We start from the raw sequence: 14837 nt of genomic DNA on the forward strand, positions 1-14837 counted from the left end.
TCAATAGATACCAATATACACACTACACAAAGTTACAACAGTCTATTTTCTTTCCATTAATTGTGTCTTTATAAAAATTAGTTGACCTTCAAAATAATTAGTATATATATATATATATGTATGGATTAATAACCATTAGCCACGATAAAAATAAAAAAGGCAACATCTTTAGAAAGTTATTTGCCCAAAAGGGGGATTGATCCACATCTTATCAAGATATTAACGATGCCCTAAAGCCCGAATAAACCCATATCATTGTGTTTTGTCTGTTTGAAAAAATATATAAAATATATTATATTTATTTACGATCTTGAATGTAACACATACACGTACACATGTATAAATATATAATATTATGCATTAAAATTAATGATAATTGATGTCAAAGACAATATTTCATTATGCTATTCGAAATATTTCATTGAATTTATATATTTTAGCTTTATTAATTGTGTGCTTTTAAAAAGATCAAATTATATTGGTGCAAATAAAGCACATGGAAACTATGAAATTTTTATGGTAATATATAATATTTTTGCATGTCTCTTGGCTTTATTTCCATTATTGTTTTTTAATTTTTGACATTTTTTTTTTAAAAGGAGTTTTTGGTTGTAGGTGGATAAAGACAGTCTTTTTGGTTGATCAGCTGGGTTTGACGATGGAGGACCTAAATTTGGTCAAAAGGGAAAGAAAGAAAAAGAGAATTAAAAAGAATTAAAAGAGATCATATCATGAACATATGTCTTTAGTGTACTTAAAAGCATAATAATAATAATAAGATTTAAAGGTTTGGCTTTTTTCCTGTTTTTGCTGATTAAAAGGTTATGCTTTAAGCTTTATTAACCTATAACTCCATTAATAATGTTACGAACTAGATTTTAATATAACCGTCCATACAAGAGATAATTTTATTTAAACATTAATTCCACTTCTTCTCCTTACCAAAAAAAAAAACATTCAACTTCTTCTCATTTTTTTTCACCTCCCAAACATGTTTAATTAAAATCTCAGATAGTACTGACCAAACGGGCAAGATACGATAACAAGATTTAAAAACCACACGAAAGTTAGTGAATTTAAATTCGCCTTAAATGGATATGGATCGTGTTTAAATTGACTAGTCTAACTTGTGTAATAAACAAGACGTGTTTATTAGAGATAACTAGACAATTAGTTAGAGCATGTTTGGTATTGTTTTTTGTTTTTTGTTTTCAAAAAATTGTTTTTAAAAATGAGAACAAAAAATAGTTTTTGAAATTTTTAAAAACAAGTCATGTTTGGTTAGTGTTTTTTAAAAATAATATTGACTAAAAGTGAATTGGTTTTTAAAACAGAAAACAACATTTTGTTATTTTCAAAATTCTTGTTTTTTGTAACTTTGTTTTCTGAAAACTGTTTTAAAAAAATAAGGCCAAACAAGCCAAATTGTTTTCAAAAAACAATTTTCTGTTTTTAAAAACAAAAAACAGTTTTTTAATTATGATGCCAAACATGCACTTAGTTTTCCATAATTAGTTTTCTGTTACGATGTTATAATAAGTTGTTGAGCTAGTTGTAACTAACCACTTTCTCCTTTCTTGATTTGTTTGGTATATAAACATTACAATTGTAATTTCAGTACAACATAACAGAATTATCTTTTTGTTCTTAACTCAAAAGAAAAATTTAGTTAATTTAAACATTTTGATTACGTTTTTTGATAAAGTAAACAAAATAAATCAATATTATTCTATTTATAAATAATTTTACTAAATAATATATTACAATTATTGATTTCGATTTTTTTTCATTTATTGTGTTACGTTTTTCCATTAAATTATTTTGATTCTAAATACTATGTAAGAAACGTGCCTTTAGATGTATGAATACAATTCCTTCTAATAAAAGAAGAATGTAGAAGAAATATTTTTAACCACAAAGTATAAGGGTGAGCACCTATAAATACCCTATCAAATGTTCTAAAATGAAAACAACACTCAAATACCAAAAGCTACAAACTATTAATAAAATCTTACTCCTTTTAATAGGGAAATTTTTAATTTTATATACATTATAGTACTTAATTATATTATATGTGCAAAAAAAAAATATTTATAATTTATTATACATTTTATTAACTATAAAAAATATATTCTTATTTTTTATGTACAAACTACATATGGTAAAAATAAATAATAAACATACACATTTTATTTAAAAATTTGTATTTAAATTTTAATAAACACATTATATTAACATATTATCACATACTTGGTAAAGAAAAATATATCATCACAAATATTATCATAACAAATATATTAGATTAATAGTTAATAAACATTATCAAAAATAATATGAACATAGTATTTATACATAAGGCCACATTTAATTACAAGTTCGTTTATTTTTTTAAACATATTTTTCAATAACTAATATTAAACATAAGTATTTTTTAAAGTGTTTATTTAAATAAATAAATAAACTTTTTTTTTGAATAATGATGAAATTTTATTAAATCAAATCATTCAAAACTAAAGATGCAAAATCCATGGGTAATGCATCCCCAGAGTAAGTACAATCAGCCTCAATAAGAGAAGATCGCGCAATAGCATGCACAACCTTATTAGCAGATCGCTTAACAAAATTAAAAGAAACATCATCAACACCCGAACACAAAGTCATACAATCAGAAAGTATATGGCCATAAGGAGAAGCCATATGTTTAAACTTTTGTAAGTCCCTGATGACTCTCAAACAATCCGACTCCACCACCACATTCGTCCATCTATTGTCTTTAATCCAACTCAGAGCCTCCTTTATGCCAATTGCTTCCACCACGTGGGGCTTCAACACACCCTCTTTGAGTAGACTCTTAGCTTGTAAGACAACCCCAGCCGCTGTCCTTGCTATCAAACCAATACCAAAACGCCTCTCATTAGAGAAGATTGCACCATCAACATTAACTTTAATCATAGGAAATTGAGGGGCGGTCCAACGCTCTAGAACTTCAACATCCGAACCATTAACATCATGAGTAGGAACGGTGTTCTTATGAGCATTATACCAATCAATAAAGTTCAATTTAGCTAATGTCACAATCTCACTAACCTCGGGTCTTTTGGAATTCCAAACTAACTCATTTCGATGCTTCCAAATGGCCCATACTATCATAGAAGCCTCAAGCTGCTCGGACGCCGTCTACACCCGAAGGCCCTCTTCAAACCAGGCCGCAAATGTCATGGCAGCAGTAGTCACGGTAGGAACATGAGACAAACTCCAACAACCTTGCGCAAAGGAGCATCGAACAAGGACATGGAGAGAGGTTTCTGGAGCCGAGTTACAAAAAGGACACTGGATATCGATGGGCACATGTTTGGTTGAAAGCTGAAATCTCGTTGGAAGACAATTAGAGTTTACTCGCCATAGGAAATCTAGCACCTTTGGAGGAAGTTTCAGCTGCCATAATTCTTTCCAAAAGCCCGAATTAGGCTCCATAGTATTGATTCCTTTGAGTACTTGTTGCAAAGCGTAAGCACTTTTAACTGTGAACAAGCCATTGTCTTCCTTCATCCAATACCAAGTATCGTTGCCAACATTCCTTGTAAGAGGAATTTGCCAAACCAACGCTTGATCTCTTTCATTTAGAACATCCGAAACAACTTCTCCATCCCATTCCAATGAGTCAATTTTCATCAAAGAGCTAACCATATTTCCCACAAGGGCTGGGTGCCGAGACTCAATGAAAGGATTCAAATCATTGGCTAGCCATGGATCATTCAATATGTATGTTGTAGACCCATCCCCTACCAGCTTTCGAACCCCTGCCCGAACCAAGTCTTTGGCTTCAAACACACTCCTCTATATATAGCTCGGATTGGAGCCAAGTGTAGCCGAAAGGAAAGAACCCGAAGGGAAGTATCGGGCTTTAAAAATTCTTCCCATCAAACTCTCACCGCAAGTGAGTAGCCTCCACCCTTGCTTAGCCAATAAAGCAAGATTGAAATCTCTGAAGTCCCGAAATCCCATGCCACCATTAGCTTTGTGAGTCGAAAGCTTATCCCACCTCATCCAATGAATCCCCTTGTTAGAAGTAGATCTCCACCAGAACTGACTAATGGCACGCTCAATATCATTGCAGATTCCAACAGGGATAAGGAAAACATTCATGGTGTAAGCAGGCAAAGCTTGAACAACTGATTTGATGAGCACTTCTTTACCAGCTCTAGAAAGAAACTTGTTGTCCCAAGTCTGAATTCTCTTATGCACCTTGTCCTTCACATAGCCGAATACAGAGTTTTTATTCCTTCCTATCATACTAGGAAGGCCCAGGTACTTGCTATGCTCATCTGCCTCCGAAATACCCATCCTAGCACAAACGATTTGTCTTGTTGCTGAAGCCGTGTTTGTACTAAAAAATACTGAAGACTTCTCAAAGTTCACTTGCTGACCAGTAGCCATAGAAAAAAGTTGAAGCAGTTGCAACACACGGGTTACTTCACCATTCGTAGCTTTACAATAAAGGAAGCTATCATCAGCAAATAACATATGAGACACAACCGGAGCACCATTAGCAACTTTGATTCCATGAATCCATTTCTTCTCTTCAAATCTTCGAATGACAGCAGAAAAACATTCAGCACAAACAAGAAATAGGTAAGGAGATATGGGATCCCCCTGTCGAAGTCCTCTACTTGGCACAATCGGCCCCAAGGTATGGCCAGTTGTCACTATCTGATATTGCACCGAGGAAAGGCACCCGAAAATTAGTCGAACCCATTTATCAGCAAAGCCCATTCGTCTCAACATAGCACACAAGAAATGCCAATCCACTCTGTCATAAGCCTTACTCAAGTCCAACTTAAGCGCCATGTACCCATCCTTGCCCACTTGCTTTCTCTTTAAATAATGCAGAACTTCGAAGCTAACCATGATGTTATCAGTGATTAATCTCCCAGGAATGAAAGCACTTTGATTCAATGAAATAATCTCAGATAATAAGCCCTTCATTCTATTAGCCAGAACCTTGGTTATTATCTTAGCAATAACATTACAAAGAGAGATAGGACGCAACTCACTCTTTCGATCCGGTTTCTTCTTCTTGGGAATTAGAACAATATTGGTATCATTCATCCCATTCGGCATTACCTCATTGCAGAAAAAAATTCTAACAATATTGATCACATCATTACCAACAATTGACCAATATTTTTGAAAGAATTTAGGATTCATACCATCAGGTCCCGGAGATTTATCAGGGTGCATTTGGAAGACCGCATCTTTGACCTCTTTTTCCCCAATCGGCCGAAGCAAGAAATCATTATGTTCCTCCCGAACTGAAGGACTGACATAATTCAGCACATCCTCCCATCTAGTAGGCTCAGCAGTAAAAAGCTTAGAATAGAAATCAACAATGACATTATCTAAACCACTATCCCATTGGCGCAGAATTCCATCATCATCTTGCAAACAAAAAATCTGATTGTTGCGTTTTCTAGTACTAGCTTTAGAATGAAAGAACTTACTATTTTGGTCTCCTTCTTTCAACTAGAGTTGTTTAGACCTTTGTTTCCAAAAAGTTTCCCTCTGATTAAGCACGGCAAACAACTCCTTCTTAGCACTATAAAAAAGATGCTTCCCCTCATCATCCCGCCTACTTTTATACCTTTTCAATTCCCGATTGCAGCTTTTGATTCGAGAGGCAAAGCTCCCAAAGACTTCTTTTCCCCAACTATGAAGCTCTCGGCCACACTCCTCAATTTTTTCATCAATGCCGTGGCCTCCCATTCTCTCCCAACATCTTCGAACAATCTCTTCACACCCATGGTGAGTCGTCCACCAATTTTCAAACTTGAACCGGTATTCATGAGTGGGAGCCGAACCCATGCAAAGCTCCATAAGCAACGGAGAGTGATCCGAAGGTGAAATTTCAAGATTAGTAAGCTTGGCCATCGGAAAGATGTTCAACCAATCATTGTTCACCAAAGCCCTATCCAATCTAGCTTCAATCCAATTAGGAGAATCCCTACTCTTTTCCCAAGTAAAAGGATGACCATGCAACTCCATGTCTCTCAAACCACATAACCGAAGTGCTTCTTGAAATCCTTCAATAAGCCACGTCGGATAAGGTTGTCCTCCCACTTTCTCGGATTGATTGAGAACATTGTTAAAGTCTCCCATAAGGCACCAAGGCAATGTTGAGCGGCTAAGAAGTGTAGTTAAAAGATCCCAAGTTTTCCTTCTAAGACTCCGGTTTGGCTCACCATACACCCCCGTAAATCTAAATTCCCGTTGTCCTTCAAAAGAAACTTTACAATCAATATGATTCTCAGAAAAAGTGTCCACCGAAACTTCATCTTCATTCTTCCAAAGCAACGCCAATCCCCCACTTCTACCTTGAGCTTCTACCACAAAACACCCCTCAAAGCCCAAAGTTCTACTCAAATTATCCACCTTCATTTTTTTACTCAAAGTTTCACATAAAAACACCATATTGGGCCGTTGGTTAGAAACCAACTCTTTAAGGAACTGAACATTCCGTGGTGGCCCAAGCCCACGGCAGTTCCATGACAAAATTTTCATGATGATTGGCGAGCCCCAACACCAAGGCCCGCCAAAGATGAGTTTTTTGAAAAGTTACTCATACCCTTTTCCACGTCAGCATTTCCTTCTATATCTTCTTTTGTCATCTTTCTTTTTTTATTATAAAAAATAACTAGGCTATCATTTTGTGGAATAATGATATCCTTTTCAACATTCTTACCATTATTAGCCATTTGTTGACTCCCCAAGACTACAGCCCGATCCCCCATAATCTCTCCCCCCATTCTTGCCAAATTAATCCCATGATCACCTCCCCTCATTTCGGCTATGCTCCCTTGATTTTCAGGTTGAGCAGCTGGAACATTTCGGCCATTAATGGAGGCCGATTCATGCACCCCAGAACCAGCAGCTCCAGTCGTCGCCGCCGCCGCTGGACACCATCCTCTTGTTCGTAGCAACCGCGCCCCGATGTTTATGATTACGTTGAGGAAGCGCTTTCATAAACTCTCCATAAGGCTTCTCAATTTGATCAATCGGTTGATGAAAAATGCGTGGACAAAACTTATCGGAGTGGCCAATGATACCACATATGAAGCAAAAGGTAGGAGACCTCTCGTATTTGAAATTGATCCAAAACCAATTCCCATCTTCCTTTGTGATCTTCATTCTTCTTCGTAGTGGCTTCTCGATGTTCAAAGTGATTCGCATCCTAAGATAATCTCTCCATACACCAATGAAATTCTTAGGATCGGACTCCAAGTATTTTCCCATTGTGTTCCCCACTTTGCGTATCGTTGATTCCGACATACACCCCAGTTCGACATCATGAAGTTGAACCCAAATGTCAAGCGTATTCAGAGTTAGTAGCTTCGGGTCTCCTCCAACATTCAACCTTTCAATAATCAATTGCATTCTATCATATGTCCAAGGACTACCATTGATCACGCGTTGGATATCGACTTCGTGGTAAAATTGAAATAGAAATCGATTAGTATCAAGTTGTTTAACAAACATCTCCATACCTGGCTGCCATAGAGAGGCTAACACATTTTGCATTTTTTCAAAATCAATAACCCGATTTGATAGTAATCTCCCCACCAAGCACCATCGATCGTCTATGCCTTCTTCTCTTTCCCCCGCTGTCACGATGACTGCTTCCAGATCCTCTTCTTCAATATTGAAACGTATCGTATCTTCCATCGCCTCCGAATGACGGCTAGAAGAAGCCATTTTTCCAGAACCCGATCGATAAAAATAGACAAAGACCAACCAGTATACTTCACACGATCCACTTCAACAGCAACAAGACAACACCTTACACTCAATATCTCACTGAAAACAAAAGAATAAAACTCACCAAGCACCAGACAAGACAAAACGATAAACCATGTCAATAGACATGAACACCACTAGTATGTTTTTTTAAAAAAACTTTCCAGGCAAAGACGAAAGGTGGGTTGCCTCAATTATGAGAATGTTAGAACATATAATAAATAAATAAACTTAAATGTTCCATTTTTAAAATTATTATGATATTTTAATAAATAAATTATGTTTATTATCATAATAAACATACTAGATTAATAATAACATTATAAATAGTAATAATACTAATTAAATGCTTAATAAACATATGTATATGCATTGTTTATAAATTTATAAATGTGTTTGTATATTCTTTTTTTAATTTAATATTAAATTTTAGTAATATATCAAAATATAAATATTAACTTATATATTTACATATTTAGCTTTATACGTTTTTTTTAGAAAATCAATTGAAAGTACACTACAAAAAACTGCTACTTTTAGTGATAACTTTTTAGTCACAATATAATTTTTTTTTTGTGACTAAATGTGACTTTTAGTCACAATGTTACTTGTGACTAAAACATAGTATTTGGTTACAAGTTGTCACTAATTTAGTTTTAGTCACGACAAGTATTGTGACTAAAAATACATTTAGTCACATTAAATTGTAATTTTTGTGACTAAAACCTTTAGCCAAGGACCTTTTAGTCACAACCTAGGAATAATAATTTATATTTAGTCACAAGATTTTTTGTAGTGATAATCAACAAGTTAAAATTGTAAGCATATATGTTTATTTGTAAATATTCATAAAATTGTATAGAAAGATGTAATTATGCTTTTATTGCACATTTTTTTGTAATATTATACATTTACTTATATATAAATGAAAATTACCCTTTTTTATATACATTTCTCTCTTCTAAACCAAATTATTCTCACATATATACTAAACTAATAACTACGCATCAACATCACTACTTCACTACTCTATCATAAAAACTATTAAATACTTACTCCTTTACATCTTCCTATTTAATTCTAAACTAATATAAATTAATTCTCAAATCAAGAGATAGAACACTCATATTTCATCAAACTATATGTTTTAATTTGAACATTTTTGCATGAAATTTATAGACACACCTGTCAAATAATTAACTTTCACACAATATTTTTCTTTTGAAGAAAACTTTCACACAAAATTAATTTCTAATCCAACAAGTTTTGTTTTATTTATAATTAATAGGATAGGACTATGCATGGAAGAACATTGGGAATAGCCGATATTATAAAGCAAGTGTTTTTTGGTCAAAGGGAGCAAGGATTCTTAAGCTAAAGTAATATTTTCAAAGGCATTTTGGGAGACAAAATCAGAGAAGCTATCACTTAGAATATGTTATATAATATATTTTATGTATACATATAATCACATAGTATGGTAGGATTTAAAAAAAGCTCTAGTACTATCATTTTCGACCTACCATATTCCCTTCCTTTCTTCTCACAAGGAGATATAGTTATTATTTAGTTAATATATAGAGAATATTATGGCTCTTTTAAGTTTTAAGTATTATTTGTTTTATTTAATTATTTGAGTTTTAGGTTATATAAATGAAGCTGTCATCAATGGGGAACCTTCAAAAGGTTTACTCTTTATCTAGAATAACCACACTCAACTCAAGTTGTCACCTATTTGGTTTGGGTTTCCTTCTAAGTCCCATCAATTGCAATGGGCCGAGTAAGAAAGGCCAAATATTTGGAGGACCAAAAGCAAGAGACATATAGTCCATAATATAATAGTTTTTTTTTTGGAATAATTTGACAAATACACAAAAATAACAAAAAAATTACAAAAATATGGTTTCACGGAATTTTAAATATATTTACAATTTTTTTGATTTTATTTACAGAAAATACGGTCTTTTTATGTTGTATTCATGTTAATTTATTGTTGATTTTTTGTTATCTGTATATTATTTTTTGTTGTTGTTTTGATGTTATTTAACTGTTATTTTCATGTTACTTTTATGCAGTTTTCTTATTGTTTTTGTGTTATTTTTACGGAAAACCGTAAAAATGTAAAAAAAAATCATTAAACGTAAAAAAATAATTTTTTTTACAAAAAATGATGCTTTATATAATTATCTTTAGTTTTTTTAGGCATAATATGATATAGTTGAAACTTTTGTTTGCTAATATTTGTATTTTTTTAAAAAAAAATAATAATTATAGCATCCTCTGCAGTTTTGTAAAATTGTGTGAAAAAGACTACGTTGTCAATTTTCATTTTTTTATTTTTTTTTTCCTAAAAGCAAATTGTTTTTATATATTTTAGTTAATATAGTTTAATGTTAAAGCAACTGAAAGTTCTAATTTCTACGATAACTAATTGAAAAATTCTAATTGGTTATTATTATGAATTGAAACAGAAATCATAATCAAAGAACATCATATTTACAAGCTTCCTCTGCATTGAAAATGCATTCCAACCGAGTAGTGCTTGGATTCCATGAACCGGGTAAAGTAACATCCACTATAAAATTAAATCAATCACAAACACCAGTTCTGATTTTACAAATCAAACAATGTAATTTGAAATGACTTTTACACAATGTTACCTAACACTTGAACACACTAAAGTTAAGAGATCTAAACTCATTTAGATCCAAGAACACAAGGTCGCCTTGCATCCACACAGCTGAAGAACCTTCAGCAGTTCACTTTGAACTCTCCTCAGATCAAGCAGATTCAAACTCCTTCTTCAACCTCTTGAAGACTCTCTAAATTTCTATCTGCATATAAACTAGAAAATATACAAAAGAATATTTTGTCCTAGTAAAGCAAGAATCAAGAAAATGATTCTAACAGAAGAGAGTTAGCTAGAAAAATGCAGAATATTATATATCCTGAAGATAGAGAATTAGTTCGACTAACTAACAACCCAGCTAAGGACATATGGCACTGACTGACAAAATTACAAGAAAGCTGACATGGAAACAATCACAGATATTAAGACAACAGATGAAACTAAATGCAGCTTAGAAGACATTTGAAAACAAAAATAAAATTAATATTATTAATTTTTGTTGTCATTGTTATTTTATTTCTAATCTTTTGATGAAGATTGAGTGTGAAAGAGAGAAATAGAATTGATGATGAACCTAGACTTATCATCATTGAATCACATATTTTAGAAGAGAAAAAATTGATAATAGGCTTCATGGGCTAATCTTACCATTTTTGGATTGGGTTGCTTTGAACTTCAATAAAAATGTCATCTTTTTTTCTTTTCTTTTCAGCTTTGCTTTTTTTCTCTTTCTTATTTCAACAAAAATACATTTTAATTCCTACAAAAAAAAAATCATAAATTTAATCAAAATCAAATATTTTCATTTATAAAATGTACCACAATAATTTGATAAAGATATTAATTAAAACTCAACTTATTTTAATATTTAAAATAAATAAAAGTGTACTTTAACCACTAATTAGAGTGTTACAAAATATTATTAATAGATGTCTAAATTATCAAATTAATTATCACCGTAAATGTTTGATTGTATTTTTGTTTATTATATTGATTTAAGTTCCCATTCTTTTAGTCCCGTTCTTGTATAATTTTTTTTTACATTTTGAAAAAATTTCTATTTTTTTGAATTTTACTATTTTTTTAATTACAATTTTACGATGTTCTATAAAAATAACATAAAAACAATAAGAAAACAACATCAAATTAATAACAAACAGTAAACCGTAAAAAATAAAACAAGATCGCAACAAACAATAACAAACATGAAAACATCAATAGTATGCATTTTTTGTAAAAAAAAAAATATATATAAACCGTAAAAATATTTAAAATTCTTTATAACCATGTTTTGTAATTTTTTTCTTGACTTTTTTGGGTATTTATGAAAGTATCCCTAATTGTATTTATATATGAACTATTATCTATGTATCTTAGACAATCTTTAATGCATGGCAATATGGTATAGATTTTGTATTATTCTTCGCTTAAAAAATGAATTGATACTATATTCATCTCGATTTTTATAATTATGCTTCTAATGTATAAAGTGTAAATTAATAAAAAAAAATACTAACTAGAGACAAATTGATAAAAGAAATTTTTCTATAAATATGAAAAAAATTAATAAAATTTACTTAAATATAGCATAAATAAATAATGCAAAAAGATATGAAATTAAAATTTAATAGAAGTTTAAAATATGAGATTAATAGTAATACAACTTGTAACATTTCTGATAATATTATTGAAACTTCATGTTTTTATATATGTGTCAAAGTATAGCAATTCATTATATATGGTAGCTCTTAGTAACATCATATTTTATTCCAAATTGTTGCTAATAACTATGAAGAATGAAAAGTGAGGTCATGGAGGGATGATTACATTTTGAATTTTATCAATTGAAAATTGATGGAAGATTGATTTTGCGGTGTGGAACTCTTAAGAGGTCAGTGTCAAGCACATAGGAACAAGTCATTCAGTACTAACTATATGGCCATTTTTGACACAAGTACTCTAGATAGTCTTTGAATGAGATAATGGAAAGTGTCCCCACAATTTGATTCACAGCTGAAAACCATTTTTGTGGAGTCATCACCATAAATTTGTCTTATGGTTTTGGTCTCACCAAATTGATGGGACTGAGAGTGACTTAGGGTTGGATTGGGACTACAATAATTGATCAAAACAATGACAACTAAGATGGATAATAGTTTTAAAAAAAAAATGAAATAATACTAATAAATGTTAAAAGAAACAAGTAGTGTTGAATAGATGTTATACTTGCTAGAATGGAATCCACATATTTTAATTGGCAAATTTAATTTCCTATGCTTTTTATATATATATAATTTCCTATGCTTAAATGTAGACACCTTAGCAAAATAGTACCCTAAGATTAAATCATTACCAAAATATGCTAATGTTACCCTAATTTACCAAATTGCCTCCTCATAATTTTTTTTCCTCGATCATTCTCTTTTTCTCTATATTTCTCTCTCTTTCTTTATCCTTCTCTTGACTTTCTCTACTCTTAAACGAAGCAAAGCCCCTTGTCGGCCGCCTCCTTCGTCGACTCAAACTAGCGCCACAGTGACCCTCTCCTCTTCCCTCTATTCTCTCGGCTCTCATTCTCCATCATTACCCCTCACCGTGACAGAGAGGAACCCATTATCATAAAATACCATATAATATCACACATACCATTACTGTATTTATTAAGTTTTAGCAATATCATACACTTTATTTTATAACCATAACCAAATAACTGTATACATAGAAACCTTTATCATATATGTGAAGATGCAATCAAGAAGTAAAAGCAATCGAAACAGAGAAAGAAATGAAGAAGTGCATTCTGTCTTATTGAATGAAAAGAGTACAGTACAAGGTTTATATACAACACTCATAACAGAACACATAACAGACTCAAGCAAAGACAAGAGTTAGTTATGATCCTAACAGATTAGGAACAGTTACTAACAGAATTAAGACTAACTGAATTAACTAACTCCTTGGACTGTTGATATTCCTTGCGGCCCCACCAAACTCAGTGTAGCTTTAGAAACAACACTGAGTTTGGATCGAATACTACTGAACAAGGAGCTGGAGATAGGTTTAGTTAAGCAGTCAGCCAATTGAGCATGGGAAGGCACATGTTTGACTTGAATCTGATGTTGTAAAACCTTGTCTCGAACAAAGTATAAATCCAACTCAATATGCTTTGTGCGAGCATGAAGAATTGGATTGGCTGTAAGAAGTACTGTACTTTGATTGTCGCACCAGATGGAAGGGACACCAGGAGATGAAACATGTAATTCCTGAAGTAATGATTGCAGCCAAGTAACTTCAGTGACTACACTTGCCAAGCTTCGAAACTCAGCCTCAGTAGAGGACCGGCTGATGGTTGTTTGTTTCTGAGATTTCCAGTGCACTAAGTTCTTTCCAAAATAAATGCAATACCCTGTTGTGGACCTCCGATCATCGGGATCCGAAGCCCAATCAGCATCACAAAAGGCTTCAATGGAAAAATCAGGAGCTGGCTTGATGAGAAGGCCATAATCAAGTGTACCTGCAAGATACCTGAGAATCCTCTTGACTGCCATCCAATGTGATAAAAGTGGCTGATGCATAAATTGACATACTTTGCTGATAGAGTATGCAATTTCAGGCCTTGTCACAGTTGCATATTGAAGGGCTCCAACAATGGATCGATAGAGAGTGGCATCCTTGACTGGTTCACTACCATAGTTGGAGAGCTTCAAGCCACTATTCATTGGGGTATTTTGTGTGTTGACATTTTGCATATCAGCTTTGCAAAGAATCTCTTGCAAGTATTTTGTTTGAGAAAGGAGAATACCCTCTGCTGTAGGAACAACCTGAATTCCCAGAAAATAGTTGACAAACCCAAGATCTTTTAAGGCAAAGGTAGAACTCAGATCAGCAACAAGATGATTGACCATGATGTCATCACTGCCCATGATTAAGATATCATCAACATAGACTAACACATAGAGAGAACACGAGTTAGTTACCTTGATGAAGAGAGAATGATCAGCTTTGGATTACTGAAAACCATAGTGCAACAGAACAGAGGATAACTTTTCAAACCAAGCTCTAGGAGCTTGTTTGAGACCATAAATGGCCTTTTGAAGTTTACAAACATGATCTGGAAATTCAGGGTCAACAAAGCCAGGTGGTTGTTCCATGTAGATTTCTTCTTGGAGATCACCATTAAGAAATGCATTGTTGATATCAAGTTGTCTTACTTTCCACCCTTTTGTAATAGCAATAGTAAGAACAACTCGAATAGTGACAACCTTTACCACAGGGCTAAATGTCTCTTGAAAATCAAAGCCTGCTTGTTGATGATAACCTTTAGCTACAAGCCTGGCTTTAAACCTGTCAAGACTCCCATCTGCATTTAATTTAATTCTAAACACCCATTTGATACCAATAGGAACTTTGTCTGCTG

At 32.7% G+C, this 14837-nt stretch overlaps 4 protein-coding genes across 4 annotated transcripts; all 4 read right to left on the minus strand.

Annotated features, from left to right (window-relative positions):
* Positions 1-2490: 2490 nt before the first annotated feature.
* LOC133036733 (uncharacterized) lies at positions 2491-3150 on the minus strand. Its single transcript, XM_061113462.1, has one exon. The coding sequence runs from the start codon at positions 3148-3150 to the stop codon at positions 2491-2493; it is 660 nt and encodes a 219-aa protein (XP_060969445.1).
* Positions 3151-3177: 27 nt separating this feature from the next.
* Positions 3178-6435, minus strand: LOC133036734 (uncharacterized). The gene is made up of 3 exons (XM_061113463.1): positions 5575-6435; positions 3885-5454; positions 3178-3800 (listed from the first exon to the last, which is right to left on the minus strand). The coding sequence occupies exons 1-3, from the start codon at positions 6433-6435 to the stop codon at positions 3178-3180; spliced, it is 3054 nt and encodes a 1017-aa protein (XP_060969446.1).
* Positions 6436-6906: 471 nt separating this feature from the next.
* LOC133036735 (uncharacterized protein At4g02000-like) lies at positions 6907-7749 on the minus strand. Its single transcript, XM_061113464.1, has one exon. The coding sequence runs from the start codon at positions 7747-7749 to the stop codon at positions 6907-6909; it is 843 nt and encodes a 280-aa protein (XP_060969447.1).
* A 5616-nt stretch (positions 7750-13365) lies between these two features.
* Positions 13366-14343, minus strand: LOC133036736 (uncharacterized mitochondrial protein AtMg00810-like). Its single transcript, XM_061113465.1, has one exon. It carries the CDS (start codon positions 14341-14343, stop codon positions 13366-13368), a length of 978 nt encoding a protein of 325 aa, XP_060969448.1.
* Positions 14344-14837: the final 494 nt, after the last annotated feature.

This window comes from Cannabis sativa, chromosome 4 (assembly GCF_029168945.1).
Source record: "Cannabis sativa cultivar Pink pepper isolate KNU-18-1 chromosome 4, ASM2916894v1, whole genome shotgun sequence".
NCBI classification, from domain to species: domain Eukaryota; kingdom Viridiplantae; phylum Streptophyta; class Magnoliopsida; order Rosales; family Cannabaceae; genus Cannabis; species Cannabis sativa.